At 40.6% G+C, this 23,408-nt stretch overlaps 1 protein-coding gene across 1 annotated transcript in view; it reads left to right on the plus strand.

Annotated features, from left to right (window-relative positions):
* The window catches only part of dusp22a (dual specificity phosphatase 22a), a 76,589-nt gene that overhangs the window by 40,709 nt on the left and 12,472 nt on the right, over positions 1–23,408 (plus strand). The window contains exons 5-6 of the mRNA XM_060923227.1: positions 251–325; positions 6,883–7,054. Coding sequence (XP_060779210.1) covers positions 251–325; positions 6,883–7,054 — 247 coding nt within the window. The remainder of the gene's footprint in view (positions 1–250; positions 326–6,882; positions 7,055–23,408) is intronic.

Below are 23,408 nucleotides of genomic sequence, written 5' to 3' on the forward strand. Positions count from 1 at the left end.
ACGTTCCTCAACCTGGAATCTTTTTTTTTAATGCGATATTTATCAGTAAAAAGATGACTTTACGATGTAATAAATAGCAGAAAAAAATGAGGGAAAGGTGAAAAAAATGCATTACATATTATAGAACACGATTACGTTTATAATTTACATTCATTTAAAAAAATATTCCACATACTGTCGTTATTTTCAATGAAGGGATTCTATGAAATTTCTGCATTATCACTAAACCACACTGACTTTTTTTTTCCAGGTCACAGCATTTTAAAGAGTGCATCTGCTTCATCCATGAGTGTCGGCTTAACGGAGGGGCGTGTCTGGTTCACTGGTGAGCGATCTATTTGTCGTTCTTGATCACTGTTTAGAGTAAAAAAATATTATAATTAAGTAAAGTATTGGAACAGATGATGCACAGGACTCTGAAACTCTGGACTGAAATTCAACACAAACATCGAATTGAATTTACAGTTTTTGCATTTTATAGATTTCAAATTTATCTAAAGTGTAAGACAGTTAAAAAAAAAGAGCAGTTTAAGAAGAGTTGGACATCATTGCGGTTTTTTAGCCACATTTTTAGACACAGCGTAAAATAACTAGCTGGTTCAGGAATTTAGCTCGCTAATTTTCCACAATAGTGTCAGCAAGCTAACTTACATACCGTAATTACGGAAAAGGGAAAGAACTGTTAGGATTCCATGTGGAAACAATTCTTAGGACGAACCTTCGAACTTTAACTTCATTAGGTAAAAACATGGTGTATTAAAGCCAGTTTAAAAAAAAAAAGAAAGAAAAAAAGGGAGGGGACAATATTCCAAGAAAAACCACCAAATTTCCGAGATTAAAGTCACAAATTTATGAGGAAAAAACTTGGATATTCTCGAGGTTATAAAGGCATAAATGTGCGAGAAATTCTGAAATTCAAGTCCGAAATTTAGACGAAAAAAATATTCTCTCACACATCAGTCACATGCTTTCCAGCTGCAGTGCTTCCTGGGAAATGTAGCTGAAAATCTCTTAAGGTTTTAGAGCAAAGCTCCATACTTAAGAGAAGACAGTAATACATCAACTAGATTTCTGATTGCTTTCTTGACCGTACAAATTCCATACATCTGTGTACCACCACAGGGAACCTGATCGTAAGTACAAGACAACATCTCAAACACTTGACCACCGGACAAGGAAATTTGTATCTTTATTTCCATGAGATAGCGCTGGATAAAAACCAGCCTTATTTTTAATCTGTTTTTTTAAAAACGAAAGGGATTATTCACTAACATTTTACGGAAAATGTTCGACAGTTTCATATAAAACTAGTTAAAACAGCTTTATTAGTCCACTAACTTGTTGGACAGTTGACAGTTTGTGTCATGTAAGGGCGATAGACGGATGTAATCACAAAACGAGTTTTATTGAAAGCACGCTCGCAAACAGATCCAAAATGAGTCAAAAAACAGGCAGTGGTGGACCGAGGCACAGACAGGATATCAGAGGGAATACAATACTCACAGTCCAAAAACACAAACGGGGTCAAAACCAGAATACAAGGCTTGGTAACGTCAGACGCAGGGTACAGAGCGTATACTTCACAAAGTCCCTGTATTACTGAGAGTCCTTACATGTCTGCGCTGTGATTGCACTCTAATCAGGAACAGGTGCATGGGAATTAGACCTAATGGTGCTGCGAAGGTGCACAAATGTAACCAGACAACTGTTTGACGTACGGGGTGTGATATTGGATGGTAACTTGACAGTAGTGATGTAAAGTGAAAGCGCTGGTTCACTGCTTTCCACCCAGCAGAGTCATACCATAAACATGGTGTTGTTGTTTCTGGGACGTGGCATGCGGCGTCAAAGAAAGGAATAAATATGTATCGTAACTGCGATGTGTATCTCGTTATTGGTCTCACAATAATGTCCCGAGACAGTGCAGTGATTTATCGAGGATTTATTGAAAAGCTCTGTTTGTAGGCACTAATATATGTGTGTGTCTATTTTATATTGCATGATTGAGGAGGAAAGAGTGCATTTTATAGAAGTCTTGACTCAGCTGTGGTGTCTGTAGTGTGATGATTTTGAATCAGCCTTACAAAGTAAAGCGATTGTGGTTATTTGAAGGGGAAAAAAAACTCCAGTATTTTTCTGAGTCTCGTAAATTGATAAATTTAAAGTTATGATTTTTAGAATATAATCCCAGAGAATATTTCTTGTAAGTGTATTACTTTTGTCAGGATGCAGGTACTTACAGATGTAATTGCAGAGGACTGTGGGGAACGAACAGTATCAAAGCTAAATCGTGAGACAAGAGTCGTGGTCGTGGACAGGCGAGGGTCGGTCGATCGGCGAACAGGACAACGTAGACAAGGCAGGAAGAACAAATGAGGAAAGATCGCGAGAACCAGAATAACAGTAGGCAGTCAGAATGATAAGGCTCGGTATGCACTTGAGAACACAGAATGATACTTCACAGTGAGTGTTTGTGAGAGAGGGGTTTAAGTAGCATTGTGCTGATTACAGATGAACTTCAGCTGTGTTCAATACTCCGGTGACAGTCAAGTCAAGTTTATTTGTATAGCGCTTTTAACACTAAACATTGTCGCAAAGCAGCTTTACAGAATTCGAATGAATTAAAACATGAGCTAATTTGATCCCTAATCTATCCCCAATGAGCAAGCCTGTGGCGACGGTGGCAAGGGAAAAACTCCCTCAGACGACATGAGGAAGAAACCTCGAGAGGAACCAGACTCAAAAGGGAACCCATCCTCATTTGGGCAACAACAGACAACATGACTACTGTATAACATTAACAGTTTTAACATGAAGACAGTTTCGTTGATGTTATAAACTCTTCATTGATGGAAACTTGAGTGCAAAACTGTTCATGACAACCGCAGTCCTAAAGTTAGCAAGTCAACTTTAGTCCTCAGCCATAAAAGCGTTACGGTAAGTGTCCAGAGCGTCCTCCAGGTGTGACTTTCAACTGTCCACATGGGGCCATCCTCTACAGGAGCAATGCAATGAGACTCCAACCAGACACAGGGCACCAGGATGGATCAGGCAGGTCCGAGGAGCAGAAAAGGTCAGCATCTCGATCCCAGGACTGACATGTAACTCAGAGGGACAGATTTGGGGGGGGGGAGAAAACACAGGTTGTTAGGTATGCCCAATGTCACCTGAATAAGTAGGAACAGTATACATATTGCACTGAGTACAAGCAGGGACTCCGGCAACTAACTATGACAGCATAACTAAAAGGGGAGAGCCAGAAGGTAACACAGGCATGAGGGAGCCCTGGGACATGAAGCAGCAGCCACTACACCGTCAACAAACTCGAGTGAGCGAGCGAGCGAGTGGGGACTGACAGCATCCATACATCCCAGTTTACCAAAACACTCTGTCTGTCTGAGGATCCTCCAGATCTCCTCCTTTACCTCATAAACACCATTAACAAAAGGCTTGACTAAATAGATATGTTTTCAGCCGAGACTGTGCCTGATTCCCGAACACTACTTGGAAGGCTGTTCCATAACTGCGGGGCTTTGTAAGAAAAGCTCTGTGCAGGGGGGCGCTGTGGCTCATGGGCATTGTAGTCTTGGGCGACCATGTTTGTAGTTTGTTCAGCGTTGCTGTTCTCAATACTCATACTGGCAACTTTAACCTGGGAGATTTTTTTTTTCTTGGAATATTACCCTCCCTCCCTCCCTCCCTCCCTCCCTCCCTCCCTCCAGCTATTTATTTATCTATTTATTTATTTATTTAGCTAAATAAATGATGTCACAGCCATCTGTGAGTTCGTGTATGTGGAAGAGGGTAGGTAGCGCTTTCCTCGAAGTGATTTTAAGTCGCAGAATATGAGCAACAGTTTGAAAACTTTTGGTTGTTTGGCTTCATGGAAACGGAAAAAATGTGCATCAAAACAACCCAACAATCAGCTGATTATTGAAAACTAAATAAATGACTAATAAATACTTATTAACTGAGCGCGAGGTCTTTACGGGAAAATATCAGATCGAGGTCTTGACAGTACAAAAAGACCTCGGTCTGATATTTTCCCGTAAAGACCTAGCAAGCAAGGTTAATAAGGAGTTTATTATATGGCTCTTTTTATTTCTAAGATTAAAATAGACGGTCATTATGATGAGGCGTGATGCTGCTTTCAATCAGTCACGTCGTGTTTGTAGCGTAGTTGAGTCACGCATGCAGAATATAGCGGTTTCAAAACTGAATTTCTGTTAGCAGTTAGCCGTTTCTGAACGCTCTTTGTTGCTCATTTATTGAATGACTCGTTTGTCTTTTGGCCATTTTTGATTTCCAATAAATTTTTTTTTTGTCGTTTTGTTTGTTTTTTGCAACATTGGAAGCCGGCGCCTTGGAAAGAATGTCCATAATCGCCCACTGGCATTACGGGAAAATGCTGCCCGCCAAGGAACCAATCAGAGCACACGATTTTACTGGAAGTAGCTCGTGCCATGTAATAATTATAAATACTGTAAAGAAGTAGCTAATTTAAAACATTTAAGTGTATCATACTCCAGTCCAGTGTTTATTTTCCCTTTTCTTTGTTGGTTCAAATTTCCGCAACACGTAGCATTTCTGCGGTTCTACAGCTCTGTGCTTTGGCTCGGTTTAGCAGCGCACATCTACAGAAAAATACCGCAACCCAAAACACACAGCATGTTTGATTCACAAGTCAGTCGATTCACTTTCTCCTTGCAATCAAACCACGCTCAAGTTCACTTGAAGTTCACTCAGGTGCTTGGAGACTGGTTTTGGTCCAAACCTGAATGCCATTGCTGTGTTCTTATCTGCATAATGAACCACACTGCACTGTAAAAAAAGAATAGTCGAGAATACTTGAAATTTCAAGGCAACCGTCTGCATTAAGAATTTTATGTTTTGCCAACGATGTGCCCATGATAATCCAAACTATGATAACATTGTTATCTTTATTAAGAATTCTTAATTAAGTCAATTTTCAATTCCTCATTCTGCCAACATAGATTTTTCTTTTTGCTGAACAGTGGCATTCACAGTAGTACAAAAAGGCAATTGAGGTTATCACAATTTTTTTTACCTTTATTTGGATAGGACAGTGTAGAGACAGGAAATGAGCGGGAGAGAGAGACGGGGAGGGATCGGGAAATGACCTTAGGTCGGAATCGAACCCGGGTCCCCAGATTTATGGTATGGCGCCTTATCCACCTGAGCCACGACAACATGAACTTCAATAGGAGAGAGAACCACATTGCCCAGCCCTTGCATTTGGGAGAGGAAACCCCGTGTCTTGGTCATTAAGAGCATGCACTGAATAAACACCTGTGGCAATTATGTATTTTCAATTCAGATTATTCACTATTGCATATTTACACATCATTGAGGTGCACCCTATCAGTTTGATGTGGATTTTTCTGTTCGTTAATAATTATTCATATTTTCTTGTCCCTTCAATTGTGAATATGGAATTACTTGAACAAAGCGTAATTCTATTTTTTAGAATTATCCACATCAAGAAAAATCCACATCAAACTGATAGGGTGCACCTCACATCACACATTCACATCACATTATCTCTAGCCGCTTTATCCTTCTACAGGGTCGCAGGCAAGCTGGAGCCTATCCCAGCTGACTACGGGCGAAAGGCGGGGTACACCCTGGACAAGTCGCCAGGTCATCACAGGGCTGACACATAGACAGACAACCATTCACACTCACATTCACACCTACGGTCAATTTAGAGTCACCAGTTAACCTAACCTGCATGTCTTTGGACTGTGGGGGAAACCGGAGCACCCGGAGGAAACCCACGCGGACACGGGGAGAACATGCAAACTCCGCACAGAAAGGCCCTTGCCGGCCCCGGGGCTCGAACCCAGGACCTTCTTGCTGTGAGGCGACAGCGCTAACCACTACACCACCGTGCCGCCCAGGTGCACCTCAATGATGTGTAAATATACAATAGTGAATAATCTGAATTGAAAATACATAATTGTCACAGGTGTTTATTCAGCGCATGCTCTGAATGACCAAGACACGTGGTTTCCTCTCCCAAATGCAAGGGCTGGGCAATGTGGTCCTCTCTCCGGTTGAAGTTCATGTTGTCGTGGCTCAGGTAGATAAGGCGGCATACCATAAATCCGGGGGCCTGGGTTTGATTCTGACCTGAGGTCATTTCCTGATCTCTTTCTCCTGCTCATTTCCTGTCTCTACACTGTCCTATCCAAATAAAGGTAAAAAAAAGCCCCCCCAAAAATTTGTGATAACCTCAATTGCCTTTTTGTACTACTGTGAATGCCACTGTTCAGCAAAAAGAGAAATCTATGTTGGCAGAATGAGGAATTGAAAATTGACTTAATTAAGAATTCTTAATAAAGATAACAGTGTTATCATAGTTTGGATTATCATGGGCACATCGTTGGCAAAACATAAAATTATTAATGCAGACTGTTGCCTTGAAATTTCAAGTATTCTCAACTATTCTTTTTTACAGTGTGAATCACGACGGTTTCACTGAAATAGACTCAATGCTACCGATGTGAAAGCCATTATAAAGACCTGTAAGGATGATACGATTCATCGTCCGTGTGAACAAACATAGTGGTGTATGTACAAAAATAATTTCACCATTGAGCGTAATTTGTTGATCTCAGACTATAAACAGCAACAATCCTTGTCCTGTAATTCCCCTAAGGTGAGCATTACTGGAAGCATGACTTAGCCTTTGTCTTGCCTAAACCTGTTCCTGCTCCTGTTCAGACATCTGACATGGAGAAGTCAGGTGCGGGAAGGAAGGGAGTTTTCCTTTTTGATCCTTTTTTTGATTGACACCACTGTTCGGGTTTGTGTCTATGCTACGAGATGATGGTTCTTATGATATTTGGCCTGTTCCAGTCTCGCCGGAGTGTCGCGCAGTACCACCATGGTGGTGGCCTACCTAATGACCGTCACCACCTACAGCTGGGAGGAGTGTTTGTCTGCTATTAAGGCTGTGCGATCATTTGTGGGTCCTAACTGTGGCTTCCAACAGCAGCTCCAGCAGTTCCAGAGGACACAAGTTTCAGAGGTATTTCCTAAACAACATCACGATCACCAAAATGTCTCACAATATACTGTAAGACCTCGCTTTATACAGTGAATATAAAAAGTGTACACACCCCGTTAAAATGATGTAAAAAAATTAGACCACAATAAATAATTTCAAAACTTTTCCCACCTTTACTGTGACCTATAACCTGTACAATTCAACTGAAAAACAAACAAATCTGTTCGGGGAAGAACATAAAAAAATAAAAAGCGTACAATAAACTGGTTGCACAAGTGTGCACACCCTTAAATTAATACAGTGGGGCAAAAAAGTATTTAGTCAGCCACCAATTATGCAAGTTTTTCCACTTAAAAAGATGAGAGAGGCCTGTAATTTTCATCATAGGTACACTTCAACTATGAGAGACAGAATGGGGGGAAAGAATCCAGGAAATCACATTGTAGGATTTTTAATGAATTAATTGGTAAATTCCTCGGTAAAATAAGTATTTGGTCACCTACAAACAAGCAAGATTTCTGGCTCTCACAGACCTGTAACTTCTTCTTTAAGAGGCTCCTCTGTCCTCCACTCGTTACCTGTATTAATGGCACCTGTTTGAACTCGTTATCAGTATAAAAGACACCTGTCCACAACCTCAAACAGTCACACTCCAAACTCCACTATGGCCAAGACCAAAGAGCTGTCAAAGGACACCAGAAACAAAATTGTAGACCTGCACCAGGCTGGGAAGACTGAATCTGCAATAGGTAAGCAGCTTGGTGTGAAGAAATCAACTGTGGGAGCAATTATTAGAAAATGGAAGACATACAAGACCACTGATAATCTCCCTCGATCTGGGGCTCCACGCAAGATCTCACCCCGTGGGGTCAAAATGATCACAAGAACAGTGAGCAGAAATCCCAGAACCACACGGGGGACCTAGTGAATGACCTGCAGAGAGCTGGGACCAAAGTAACAAAGGCTACCATCAGTAACACACTACGCCGCCAGGGACTCAAATCCTGCAGTGCCAGACGTGTCCCCCTGCTTAAGCCAGTACATGTCCAGGCCCGTCTGAAGTTTGCTAGAGAGCATTTGGATGATCCAGAAGAGGATTGGGAGAATGTCATATGGTCAGATGAAACCAAAATAGAACTTTTTGGTAAAAACTCAACTTGTCGTGTTTGGAGGAGAAAGAATGCTGAGTTGCATCCAAAGAACACCATACCTACTGTGAAGCACGGGGGTGGAAACATCATGCTTTGGGGCTGTTTTTCTGCAAAGGGACCAGGACGACTGATCCGTGTAAAGGAAAGAATGAATGAGGCCATGTATCGTGAGATTTTGAGTGAAAACCTCCTTCCATCAGCAAGGGCATTGAAGATGAAGCGTGGCTGGGTCTTTCAGCATGACAATGATCCCAAACACACTGCCTGGGCAATGAAGGAGTGGCTTCGTAAGAAGCATTTCAAGGTCCTGGAGTGGCCTAGCCAGTCTCCAGATCTCAACCCCATAGAAAATCTTTGGAGGGAGTTGAAAGTCCGTGTTGCCCAGCAACAGCCCCAAAACATCACTGCTCTAGAGGAGATCTGCATGGAGGAATGGGCCAAAATACCAGCAACAGTGTGTGAAAACCTTGTGAAGACTTACAGAAAACGTTTGACCTCTGTCATTGCCAACAAAGGTTGTATAACAAAGTATTGAGATGAACTTTTGTTATTGACCAAATACTTTTTTTCCACCATAATTTGCAAATAAATTCTTTAAAAATCAGACAATGTGATTTTCTGGATTTTTTTTTTCTCATTTTGTTTCTCATAGTTGAGGTATACCTATGATGAAAATTACAGGCCTCTCTCATCTTTTTAAGTGGGAGAATTTGCACAATTGGTGACTGACTAAATACTTTTTTGCCCCACTGTACTTTGTTGACGCACCTTTTGATTTAATTACAGCATTCAGTCTTTTTGGGTCGGAGTCTATCAGCCTGCCACATCTAGACTTGGCAATATTTGCCCACTCTTCCTTGCAAAAGCGCTCCAAATCTGTCAGATTGCGAGGGTGTCTCTTGTGCACAGCCCTCTTCAGGTCACCCCACAGATTTTCAACTGGATTTAGGTCTGGGCTCTGGCTGGGCCGTTCCAAAGCTTTTTTTTGTGGTCATTGTCATGCTGAAAGATGAAATTCCTTTTCATCTTCAGCTTTCTAGCAGACACCTGAAGGTTTGGGGCCAAAATTGATTGGTATTTAGAACTGTTCATAATTCCCTCCACCTTGACTAAAGCCCCTGTTCCAGCTGAAGAAAAACAACCCCAAAACATGATGCTGCCACCACCATGCTTCACCGTGGGTATGGGGTTCTTTTAGTGATGCGCAGTGTTGTTTTTGCGCCAAACATAGCTTTTGAAATCGTGGCCAAAAAGTTCAACCTTGGTTTCATCAGACCATAACACATTTTCCCGCATGCTTTTGGGAGTGTTGATGTATTTTTTTGCAAAATGTATCCGGGCCTGGATGTTTGTCTTTGACCCTACCTCATAGTCCAGACATATGGAGAATACGGGAGATTGTTGTCACATGTAGTACACAACCAGTACTTGCCAGAAATTCCTGCAGCTCCTTCAGTGTTGCTGTAGGCCTCTCGGCAGCCTCCCTGACCAATTTTCGTCTTGTCTTTTCATCAATTTTGGAGGGACGTCCAGTTCTCGGTAATGTCACTGTTGTCCCATATTTTCTCCACTTCTTGATGACGGTCTTCACTGTGCTCCATGGTATATCTAATGCCGTGGAAATGTTTTTGTACCCTTCTCCTGACTGATACCTTTCAACAGTGAGATCCCTTTGATGCTTTGTAAGCTCTCTGTGAACCCTGGCTTTTGCTGGAGGATGCAACTGAGTAAATGTCTGAATTTATTTGGGGGTTAATCAGAGTCATTTTAACTGATGGCAGGTGTGAACTCAAAAAGACTGAATACTGTTTTAAAATGATTTATCGTGGTCTCATTTTTTTACATCAGAAAAACCTATCATTTTAACAGGGTGTGTAGACTTTTTATATCCACTGTAGTTTTCCAGTTCTGTAGCAGGTGATGGAAAAGGAATAAAACACTGCGTCATGCTGTTATAGGATAATTATAACTAAGGTTACCACACTGAATTTGACTCTGTTCTAGTAACCACTGTTCCAAAAGTGGTTTATTCCTTTTACACCTCAGCAATTTGCCAATGATTATGATTTTTACTGACTTACAGTAAAACATACTAATTAAATAAAACATGCACAACCATGTAGAGTTCATCAAAGGAAAAAAAACAATTATATGACAGCCGCAATAATGTAAAAATTTTTTTAAAGAGTTAATAAGGCATGTAACTATTCACTCGATTCATGAGTCGATGAATTCAATTCATGATTTTGGGTTCACGATTCAATTTTCCCACAATATTTTTTGAGAAAAAAATTTAAATGAAGAAAATTTTATTATAAAAAAAACAACAACATGCAGTTTCCTATTCTTTATCAACTTAAATATTACTTTTGTTAACCCCCCCAAAAAAACATTTGTTTCATTTTAATAGAAATAAAAATAAAAAAAAGTTTATAACAAGTTAATAGGCTTTTCCTTAGTAAACATTTATGAATGTTTACCTCCATTTGCTTCTCAATAATAATAATAATAATAATAATAATAAAATGAATGAATGAATTTATTTTTTTAAATTCTGTAGTGATTTTAGACTTGAAGTATAATTATTGTTTGTATTTTTTAAATTGTAAAGTGCTATAGAGTACATATATAGCGCATTATTATTATTATTATTATTATTATTATTATTATTATTAACAATAATAATAATGCATTACATTTACATAGCGCTACATACAGTATGTACACTCTATAGCACTTTACAATTCAAAAAATGCAAACAATAATTATACTTCAAGTCTAAAATCATTACATAATAATAATAATAATAATAATAATAATAATAATAATAATAATATCAGTTTCCACAAATATGGCTCTTCACCTGATATAAAAGCTAAATATACATACTCTACTAATATTAAAAATCCTAAATACTCATTGTTAAACTTATAATACTAAATATAAAAGATATAAGAACATTTCCTAGCCTGAGATACAAAGAAAAATCATTAAAATTCAATAAACAAGTCAAAATCTGGGGGCGGCATGGTGGTGTAGTGGTTAGCGCTGTCGCCTCACAGCAAGAAGGTCCTGGGTTCGAGCCCCGGGGCCGGCGAGGGCCTTTCTGTGTGGAGTTTGCATGTTCTCCCCGTGTCCGCGTGGGTTTCCTCCGGGTGTTCCGGTTTCCCCCACAGTCCAAAGACATTGGGACCTGCGTAGGCTAGCGTTTTTCCACCAAATGAACTTCTCCTGATACTCAGAGCCACCACATTGTTATCTGCTCTTGTTCTCCTTAGGGACCTCTTTGTTGTAAGTTCTTAAAGTTACAGTGTAGAAATGCCATTCTCTTTTCTTTATCTTTCAGCAGCCTGGAAAAAAACCCCAACTCCAATTTCTTGTTAAATCTATTCGTAGTCAGTCATACAACAGTGCTTTTGCATTTTAGATCCGTATTTAACACATTAGAGCTGTGTTACTTCCGCCTAGGGTGAAGCCATGCATTTTCATGCTATTTTACACCCTCTGCTGTCTAAATAACACAATTAGAGTTCGGAAAAACTAAAAGATTACACAGCCTGATAATAATCATGATTGTTCTTATTTTACTGATTCGAATCGTCATAAATCATCTTGCAGATTTTTATCGTCTCATGATATACCGTTACATGCGTAGCGTTAATGCTTTTCTTGTTGGTTATCAACCTGAAATGGTTTTTAACGACAAAATCTATTACAAAAAAGATCAAATTTAGGTGTCATGAAGTCAGGAAGGGCTCCTCAACCTTGAGCTCAGGACATGACATGACATGACATGACATGGTGAAGTGCTGTTCAAGGAAAAGAATCAGCGACAGGACGGTGCGATGAAGCAGAGTTACTGTTACAATATATAAGTTGATTATTTTTCAATAGTATCATGCATGACGCACGTGATGAAGTATTTTATGCTTCTTATACTACAGAGATATGTCAAAGATGACATCTGTTATTTATTTTTTGTCCATTTATAGTTACGTTTATCTGGAATGCCCACCAAACAAGTTAGTTTCTGTTGTCACTTGTCTTATAGCAGGTTTTCATCACAGCAAAACCTTGAGAGACCTTAAGAATTTTAGATTTAATGGGTTTTTTTTTCCATTTATTTGACAAGTTCAACCAGTTCATACAGTAGGTTGAGCATCTGGACTATTTATTCATCGTGAATAACTTTAACAATGTCTTCTCAATGCCAACAAGGATTACTCACTTTCTTCCCACCTTAATATATTTGTCTGTTGCATCATCAGTTAAAACCAGTAACCCAACCTGGAAAAAAAAAGTAACAAGTGAAGCAGATTTTCCTTTGGTTTCCTGCCAGATTGTCTGTCACCCCTGACTTACACGCGGTGATGCAATCTGTCAAACAGACCTGAAACAAGTCATGACTGGAACCTCAGCTGGGTGCTTTGCTCCTTATTTGGTCTGTTTGTCAGTGCTTTTTTAAAGAAAGGTTAAAGAAGTAAGGTTGATTTTAAAAGTGTTAAAAGTATGATGTACACTGTCTTGCAAAAGTATTCATCCCCCTTGGGTTTTGTCGCATTACCAGCTGGAATTAAAACGGATTTTTGGTGGGTTAGCACCATTTGATTTACACAACATGCCTACCACTTTAAAGGTGCAAATTGTTGTTTTATTGTGACACAAACAATAATCAAGATGAAAAAGCAGAAATCTGGAGTGTGCGTAAGTATTCGCCCCCTTTCGTATGAAACCCCTAAATAAGAGCTGGTCCAACCAATTCACTTCATAAGTCACATAATTAGTTGATTACGATCCACCTGTGTGCAATCAAAGTGTCACATCTTCACATCTGTCACATGATGTCTGTATAAGTCAGGGCTTTGAACCAGAATTTTTTTCCTATTGGTTCGTTCCGAACAGAAACAGAATTTTAACGTTTCCGGTTTTGGGTTCCACCATTAAATAGATGTTCCCGAACCGGTTAGAACAAAAAAAATTTTGTTCCTGGAACGGTTAATTACGTTCCCTGTCAGCTGTTTAACAAATGGCTATAAAGTTATGTCTCTGTCTCATCCAGCTTAAGCCAAATGTAGGCTAATTCTATTACAACCTTCATTAAATAAGACAAGAAATAATTCAAAACAATTATTATTTCAAATGTTGGCAATTTGGATTCTCAGTATGTCTTCCCATCTACACAAACAGAAAAAGTGCCAAAAATGAAAGATAATTCGTTTAGTGTGTTACCAAAGGCTAGTCAGGCCCTATAGAGGGCTACCGCATGACATCACCGCGCCGCGAGATTTTGTTAGGCGCCATATTGGAAGACCAAGTACACATCTATGCAAGTACATACATTCCTAAAACAAACTACACCTGAAATGTAGCCAGGGCCGGTTCTGCCCTAATCTGAACCCAGGTGCAACATCGCGCAAACCCCCCCCCCCCCAAAAAAAAAAAACAACACACCAGTCTAAATCAGGACAACCATCACATAACTATAGCTATAAACATTTTATATCAACTATTTTAACTAAATGGGCTATAATAAATAAGCCTGCAGGCAGCCACGGCGGGCTGCTTCAGAAAAGTAACCATTCAATGACACAACTGAAAGCCTGCAGCCATGGCGGGCTGCCTCAGAAAAGTAACCATTTGTCCTACCTTAAAACTCGTTTTGCATTTTCTGCCTCCTTTTTTGTATTTTCAACCCTCCGTTTATTTTCTTTCCTTTTCTGAAAACCCGATTTGTGTCCAGACATTTTGTTCTGCTACCAACGAACTAACTCGTCAGGTCTCGTCTCTCGAGCCCGCGATGATTCCCATGGGAAGGGCAACAACTGATACATTTTTACAAACAGCCAATAGGGAGGTTGCATCGTTCAGGCTCTTCTTTGCTCAGACACTCAGTAATGCACTTACTCACTTATTATCACGTGGAGACGTGATAGTAGTCCACCCTCCCGCTCTCTCCATTCAGTCAGCGAACGTCACACAGGAAGTGAACCCCAGCGGGTCATAGAAACTTGCGCAGGAGAAGAATGGCTTTTTTATTTGTAGGCTACGGAAACTTTGAGGAACGAAATAAAAACCGGTATTAACCGGTTACCATTATTTTTAATAAGCGTTTCTGTTCCAGAACATAAAAAATAATAAAGTTTCTGGTTTCGTTTCTGTTCCATGTGAAATAGAAAAAGTTCCCGGTTTTCGTTTTCGTTCCTTGAACCGGTTCAAAGCCCTGGTATAAATCAACTTGTTCTGGAAGGACTCTGACTCTGCAACACTACTAAGCAAGCAACATGAGAACCAAGGAGCCTCCTAACAGATCAGAGACAAAGTTGTGGAGAAGTATAGATCAGGGTTGGGTTATAAAAAATACCCCAGACTTTGAATATCCCACAGAGCACCATTAAATCCATTATAGCAAAATGGAAAGAATATGGCACCACTACAAACCTGACAAGAGAAGGCCCCGCCCACCAAAACTCACAGACCGGGCAAGGAGGGCATTAATCAGAGATGCAACAAAGACACTAACGATAATGCTGAAGGAGCTGCAAAGATCCACAGCGGAGATGGGAGTATCTGTCCAGAGGGCCACTTTAATCTGTGCACTCCATAGAGTGGGCGGGGCTTTATGGAAGAGTGGTAAGAAGAAAACATGTTTGGAGTTTGCCCAACAGCATGTGGCAGACTCCCCAAACAGATGGTCAAAGAGACTAAAATTGATCTTTTTAACCATCATGAGAAACGCCATGTGTGGTGCAAACCCAACACCCTGAGAACACCATTCCTACAGTGAAGCATGGTGGTGGCAGCATCATGCTGTGGGGATGTTTTTCATCTGCAGGGACAGGAAAGCTGGTCAGGACTGAAGGAAAGATGGATGGTGCTAAATACAGGGCAATTCTGGAGGAAAACCTGTTTGAGTCAGTCAGAGGTTTGAGACTGGGACAAAGGTTCACATTCCAGCAAGACAATGACGCTAAACATACTACTAAAGCTACACTGGAGTGGTTTAAACGGAGACATTTAAATGTCTTGGAATGGCCTAATCAAAGCCCAGACCTCAATCCAATTGAGAATCTGTGGCATAACTTGAAGATTGCTGTACACCAACGCAACCCATCTAACTTGAAGGAGTTGGAGCAGTTTTCCCTTGAGGAATGGGCAAAAATCCCACTGGCTAGATGTGCTAAGCTAATAGAGACAGACCCCAAGAGCTGTAATTGCAGCAAAAGGTGGCTCTACGAAGTATTGACTTTTTTTTGGGGGGGGGGTGGGGGGTGGGGGTGGGGGGGTGGATACCTATGCACACTCCAGATTCTGCGATTTTCATTTTTTAAAAAAATCTTTATTATTTCAAAAGGGAGAGAAGAAAAACGCTGGTGAGGATTTGTTTTTGTTAAAAAAAAAAGTATTCATGGTGCTTTGCTGTAGTATAAGAGGAATAAAACACTTCAGAATAAAATACTTCAGTTTTACGAGCACATGCTTCACCACAACCCAGTGTGACTGTTGATTAGTTTCCTATAACAGCATGCTCTAAATATTATCTTGCTCCAGTAGTAAACCTTATTTATATAGCATTTATATGTATTTATTTCTAAAAACAAATATCACAGAGTAAAATTCAAAGCAGCACTGGAGTAAAAACTGTCTTTAGTTCTATCGAAGCTGAGCTTTATAACCAGAAGTCCAAATGAAACAAACAGTTGAGACTCCTGATGCAGAATCAGTTACACGGTGACTTTTGCACTGTCTTTCTTTTTCTTTTTTTTTTGGGTCAAGTGAATACATTTGTTTTGTTTACAGGAGAGTTCACACCTTGATTGTGTGAATAGTCATGTGAGAGATGGTTTTCCTGTTATCGCTCTTTGCAGTCAAGCAATGTAGCTGCTGAGATGTGACACCATGCAGGGTGCCATTACTTTGCAGCAAGTGTTAAATGCTGCACAGGGTGTTGGGCTCGCTCGAGTGAACAAGGGGAACTCAACGGGACTTGCTAAAATTGCATTAGCTCAGTGGTGCTCATCACGTGGATTATTACAGCGAGAAGCTTGCAACATTCTTTGAAATATTGTTTTTTTTTTACATAATTATATACTCTATTATACGGATGTCTTTGGTTTTTTTTTAAGGAAGTGGTAGCTCTTGAAAGGGGATTTACTTTTTTACAATTTTTCCCTTTTTTTTATAACACAATCATTAGGCACAATAGCCTGACAACCAAACTAATGCTTTCAGTCATATTTCATAGTCAGATATCAGTCATATATCAACAAAACACTCACAGCTTTTCTTCTTGCCCAAGCACAAGTGCGTCTGGAGGAACGAGGTTTGATGTAAACGTGTCCTTTACGTGCTAAACGTAATCATGAAACCTGTCTTTGTTACACACACGTGTTCTACCAAATGACACGACGGACTAATGTTCACCGAGCTCCATCACTACACTCGTCATATAGCAGTAAAATAGAAATGTATAGAGATTTAAACGATTCAGCCAGAATGGTTCATATTCAGTATTGACTACTCGTGTAGTTTTTAAAGCCTTGTGTACAAAACCTCAAACTGTTTTAATCACGCGGACAATTAATTCCTCATTGGATTTTTTTAAAAATTTGATTTAAAAAAATAATCCACTACTTTCAAACATATACCACTCAAATAGAGTTCTAATCAATTTCAAAGTAAGCACTTTGTAACAGTCACAGTGCGAGGGAAAGTTTTCCAGAACAGGAAAATCATCAGGACAGAGGAGTTTCTCTGTAAAACGACAAGCTGTGTTCTGAGGGGGTTTGAGAGAGAGAGAGAATAAAAAAGAGGGGGGGGGAGAGAAAGTATGAGGGACAGAGAGAGAGAGAAAGAGAGAGACAGGGGAGAGAGACGGGGAAAGAGAAGAGAACAAATGAAAGAGAGGGGAGAGAGAAGGGGAAAGAGAGAGAGAGAGCAAATGAAAGGGAGAGAGAGATGGGGAAAGAGAAAGAGCGAATGAAAGAGAGAGAGAGAATAAAAGAGAGGGGGAGAAAAACTGAGTGAGAGAGTATGAGGGACAGAGAGAGTGAGAGAAAGAGAGAGACGGGGAGAGCGAGAGAGAGAGTGAGACAGAGCAAGATGGGAGGAGGAAGAGAGTGTGAGGGACAGAGAAAAAGAGAGTGAGAGAGAGAGGGAAGAGAGACAGGGAAAGAGAGAGAGAGAGAGAGCAAATGAAAGGGAGAGAGAGACGGGGAAAGAGAGAGAGAGAGTGAATGAAAGAGAGAATAAAAGAGAGGGGGAGAAAAACAGAGAGAGTATGAGGAACAGAGAGAGTGAGAGAAAAAGAGACGGGGAGGGAGAGAGAGAGTGTGAGACAGAGCAAGATGGGAGGGGGGAAGAGAGTGTGAGGGACAGAGAGAGAGAGTGAGAGAAACGAGGGAGAGAGAAAGAGAGAGTGAGAGACGAAGAGGGAGGGGGAGGAGAGAGAATGAGAGAGTGAGTGAGGGACAGAGAGTGAGAGTGAGAGAAAGAGAGAGCGAATGAGAGAGAGAGAGACAATAAAAGAGGTAAAAGAAAAAGTGAGGGAGAGAGAGAGAGATGGGGAAGAGAGAGTGTGAGAGAAAGAGAAACAAGGGAGAGAGACAGAGAATGAAAGAGAGCGTGAGCGAGAGAGAGAATAAGAGAGCGAGAGAGGCGCAATGCTGGTGAATGAACAGCTGCTTATCATTGCTATAATGTCAGTAAAAACAGGAAGTGACTTTTCTCTCAAATGTTCCACAACACTACCGTTCAATTCCACTAAACAAGTGACATGTCCTTCATTAATAAACACTGCCGGTAAATCGCTGAGCTGTATGCAGAATAACGCACTACAGGAAAATAATCCACTTTAGGATCCATACGCTGGTGCGGATTAATTTTGTAAAAAACACAACCGTGTGCTGTGTTTATATAAAACCTTACGGATTATATTATTCCCTACAGTAATCCTCAATCCAGAAACTCGCAGATTTTCTAGTTTTGTGTGTCAGGCTACAAAAATGTGAATAGCAAAATAGTTAAGCTTATAATTCTCATTTTTTTTTACTCTTACCACCTTGAAATTTTACATACAAACATTTCCTGGAGTGATTTTAATCCTCTATCAGAGTAACTAACTAACAAATGCATTCTTTATGCAGCTTGTCATATTACACAGCAACTGTAAAGCGCAAACAAACGCTGGAGACTCTTTCCGTAAATGTTAACTCGACATGTCCGTACAGAAAACTTCACCATATCAGCAATTATACACGTTTTTGAATCTGAATACATGGCGCAATGACTGTAGAAGTCCCTGCGATTTAGCTGCTACGATAGAAAACAGTGTTTCTTTACATGTGGCCAAGACTTTTGCAAACTACTACAACCCCGATTCCAAAAAAGTTGGGACAAAGTACAAATTGTAAATAAAAACAGAATGCAATAATTTACAAATCTCAAAAACTGATACTGTATTCACAGTAGAACATAGACAACATATCAAATGTCGAAAGTGAGACATTTTGAAATTTCATACCAAATATTGGCTCATTTGAAATTTCATGACAGCAACACATCTCAAAAAAGTTGGGACAGGGGCAATAAGAGGCTGGAAAAGTTCAAGGTACAAAAAAGGAACAGCTGGAGGACCAAATTGCAACTCATTAGGTCAATTGGCAATAGGTCATTAACATGACTGGGTATAAAAAGAGCATCTTGGAGTGGCAGCGGCTCTCAGAAGTAAAGATGGGAAGAGGATCACCAATCCCCCTAATTCTGCGCCGACAAATAGTGGAGCAATATCAGAAAGGAGTTCGACAGTGTAAAATTGCAAAGAGTTTGAACATATCATCATCTACAGTGCATAATATCATCAAAAGATTCAGAGAATCTGGAAGAATCTCTGTGCGTAAGGGTCAAGGCCGGAAAACCATACTGGGTGCCCGTGATCTTCGGGCCCTTAGACGGCACTGCATCACATACAGGCATGCTTCTGTATTGGAAATCACAAAATGGGCTCAGGAATATTTCCAGAGAACATTATCTGTGAACACAATTCACCGTGCCATCCGCCGTTGCCAGCTAAAACTCTATAGTTCAAAGAAGAAGCCGTATCTAAACATGATCCAGAAGCGCAGACGTCTTCTCTGGGCCAAGGCTCATTTAAAATGGACTGCGGCAAAGTGGAAAACTGTTCTGTGGTCAGACGAATCAAAATGTGAAGTTCTTTATGGAAATCAGGGACGCCGTGTCATTCGGACTAAAGAGGAGAAGGACGACCCAAGTTGTTATCAGCGCTCAGTTCAGAAGCCTGCATCTCTGATGGTATGGGGTTGCATTAGTGCGTGTGGCATGGGCAGCTTACACATCTGGAAAGACACCATCAATGCTGAAACGTATATCCAGGTTCTACAGCAACATATGCTCCCATCCAGACGACGTCTCTTTTAGGGAAGACCTTGCATTTTCCAACATGACAATGCCAAACCACATACTGCATCAATTACAGCATCATGGCTGCGTAGAAGAAGGGTCCAGGTACTGAACTGGCCAGCCTGCAGTCCAGATCTTTCACCCATAGAAAACATTTGGCGCATCATAAAACTGAAGATAAGACAAAAAAAGACCGAAGACAGTTGAGCAACTAAAATCCTACATTAGACAAGAATGGGTTAACATTCCTATCCCTAAACTTGAGCAACTTGTCTCCTCAGTCCCCAGACGTTTACAGACTGTTGTAAAGAGAAAAGGGGATGTCTCACAGTGGTAAACATGGCCTTGTCCCAACTTTTTTGAGATGTGTTGTTGTCATGAAATTTAAAATCACCTAATTTTTCTCTTTAAACGATACATTTTCTCAGTTTAAACATTTGATATGTCATCTATGTTCTATTCTGAATAAAATATGGAATTTTGAAACTTCCACATCATTGCATTCCGTTTTTATTTACAATTTGTACTTTGTCCCAACTTTTTTGGAATCGGGGTTGTATAACAAGTGCATTAATACTGTATATACTTGCGATTTTCAGGTATTATTTGATGATGTGTGCTTTTTATTAGGCATCTGTTGGAGTGTACGACATAAAACTAGTGCTGTCGATTTATTTACTCAACACGCGCGCAAAACCGATGGTCAGATGCGATCAGGAAACGCTGCTTTTTAAATGTCACTACTTGTTTACTTTCCTCTTGTTCTCAGTGTGCGTGGTAGTGTTTTCTTCTCAGTGTACCTGGAGAACTGAAACCCAACGCACTGTCTCAGGACCATAAAAGGCATTTCTATCAGTGTTGAAACAAAAGCCAGCGATCCTGACACTTCACTTTCCTAGCGATTTATTGCCAAATTCAGGATGATAATAGTTTCTCACCTCATGAATATTGATTTAGATTTATGTACAGTCAATGTAAATCCAGGACTAATCAACGAATATACTGTATTTGTATGATTTTTTATTTTTTATGCACAAAGAAATGCGAGATGCGATCATAACTTCTTGCTATAGATTTGATCGTATTTTAGTGCATTGCATCGTTATTTTGTTTGCTGGATCCAGCAAAAGTACAGCACGTACCACCCAACATGCAGCCACTCTTTATGTTTGAGGTACTTTCTTAAACCCTTACTGTAGATGTTTTCAGTTCTTGTTCACATTGTCAGCATTTTGGCTTCACTTTCCTTTTCATCCTGTGAAATATTACTTCAAGTAAATCAAGCAATAGAGTCGTCTAGTCGTCTCATGTCGTCTTCTGACGAGAACAAGTTTCTTACGTTAACAGTATTCATTATCTCTAGCCGCTTTATCCTTCTACAGGGTCGCAGGCGAGCTGGAGCCTATCCCAGCTGACTACGGGCGAAAGGCGGGGTACACCCTGGACAAGTCGCCAGGTCATCACAGGGCTGACACATAGACACAGACAACCATTCACACTCACATTCACACCTACGGTCAATTTAGAGTCACCAGTTAACCTAACCTGCATGTCTTTGGACTGTGGGGGAAACCGGAGCACCCGGAGGAAACCCACGCGGACACGGGGAGAACATGCAAACTCCGCACAGAAAGGCCCTCGCCGGCCACGGGGCTCGAACCCAGGACCTTCTTGCTGTGAGGCGACAGCGCTAACCACTACACCACCGTGGCGCCACGTTAACAGTATGATTCTGAAAAAAATGCTTTGTTTCTGAGATGTATCCGAATCTAGCAGTCCGTAATCAGTCTCCATTTACAACCCCATTCCAAAATAGTTGGGACGCTCTGTAAACTGTAGATAAAAACAGAATGCGATTATTTACATGGAAACCCTATCTATATTTCATTGAAAATAGTACAAAGACAACATCGAATGTTGAAACTGAGATTTTTTTTTTTGAAAAATATATGCTCATTTTGAATTTGATGTCAGGACCACGTTTCAGAAAAGTTGGGACAGGGGCATGTTTACCACTGTGTTGCATCACCTCTACTTTTAACAACACTGTAAACGTTCGGGAACTGAGGAGACCAGTTGCTGTAATTTTGAAAGAGAAATGTTGTCCCATTCTTGCCTGATATACAATTTCAGTTGCTCAACAGTTCAAAATGCACCAAATGTGAGACAGGTCTGGACTGCAGGCAGGCCAGTTTTAGTCTGGCTAACGCAACTTCAAAGCTCTGCGAGCATTTGGTCTGGCATAGATATTAAGCCCAACTGTTTCCCAAAGTGCGTGGTTGACCCGCCTCCCTGAAATGCCTCAGTTTGCTACTGGTCGAAGCCAGAAAAGGCTGTGACGAAGCTTAAACCAATCACATCACTCTTTCCTCTGACGTATGTGACGCGACGGAAAGTGCTTGAGTAACAGGAAGAAGATAAATACCTCCAGGGCTGCTCTTTGCTCCGTTTTCAATGAGAACTTCCCGTTGAATGCTTTCAATACAGCATCTACCGCTGTGTCAAAGGCTTGCCGCTGCTCCATGTTCGTAATGTTTCTAGTGAATGAAGCGCTTCCGGCATAGATTCTGTAAACAATCTATGGCTTCCGGTTGCAGTTCTACTACATCATTGCCTTGAACACGCCTCTACCCAGGGCCGTTGGAGATGCTCAAAGTTGATTAGCTCCCGGTTTTTCGGGAGCTTGGAAGAGCTGGAGATAGCTTGCCTTGCCAGACTAAGTTCGCAACAGCCCCCCGTGTTGCGTCACACTTAGGATGGGCGGGCCCAGGCTAGGCCAGTTTAGCACCCGGACTCTTTTACTACGGAGCCATGCAGTTTTAATATATGCAGAAAGCGGTTTGGCGTTGTCTTGCTGAAAGAAGGAAGGCCTTCCGTGAAAAAGATTTTGTCTGAATGGTAGCATATTGCTCTGAAATGTGTATATACCATTCAGCATTAATGATGCCTTCCTAGATGTCATGTGCACTGATTCCATTAATGCACTGTGCATTAATGATGCCTTCCTAGAACTGTGCACTGATAAAAAAGCCGGATGGTCCCTTTTGTCTTTAGCCTGGAGGACGTGGTGTCCGTGATTTTCTAAAACTTTTGATTCGTCAGACCTCGAGACAGTTTTCCACTTTGCCTCAGTCCATCGTAAAAGAGCTCGGGCCCAGAGAAGGTGGCGGTGTTTCTGGATATTGTCTATATCTGGTTTTACCTTGCATTTGTGGATGCAGTCATGAACTGTTTTCACAGATGATGGTTTTTTGAAGTGTTCCACTACAGACACGTGTCTGCTTTTAATGCAGTGTCTCCTGAGGGCCTGAAGATCACAGGCATCCAATGTCAGTTTTCAGCCTTGTCTCTTGCATACAGAGATTTCTCCAGATTCTCTCAATCTTTTAATGATATTATGGACCATAGATGATGTGATCCCTAAATTCTTTACAGTTTTACATTGAGGAATGTTATTCTTAAATTGTTGCACTGTTTGCCCATGCAGTCTTTCACAAAGCGGTGAACCCCGCCCCATCTTTACTTCTGAGAGACTCCGCCTCTCTGGGGTGCTCTTTTTATACCCAATCATGTTACTGACCTGTTGACAATTAACCTAATTAGGGTTTTGTGTTTTATTTTTTACTTTTTTTAGTGTTAGACAACTTTTTCAGTCTTTCGTTGCCCCGTCCCAACTTTTCTGAAACTTATTGCTGATATCAAATTCAAAATGAGCAAATTTTTTTTTTGTTTCAACATTTGATACGTATTATTTTCAATGAAATATACATAGGGTTTCCATGATTTGCAGATTATCACATTCTGTTTTT

The sequence above is a fragment of the Neoarius graeffei genome, chromosome 6, assembly GCF_027579695.1.
Source record: "Neoarius graeffei isolate fNeoGra1 chromosome 6, fNeoGra1.pri, whole genome shotgun sequence".
Taxonomy (NCBI): Eukaryota; Metazoa; Chordata; class Actinopteri; order Siluriformes; family Ariidae; genus Neoarius; species Neoarius graeffei.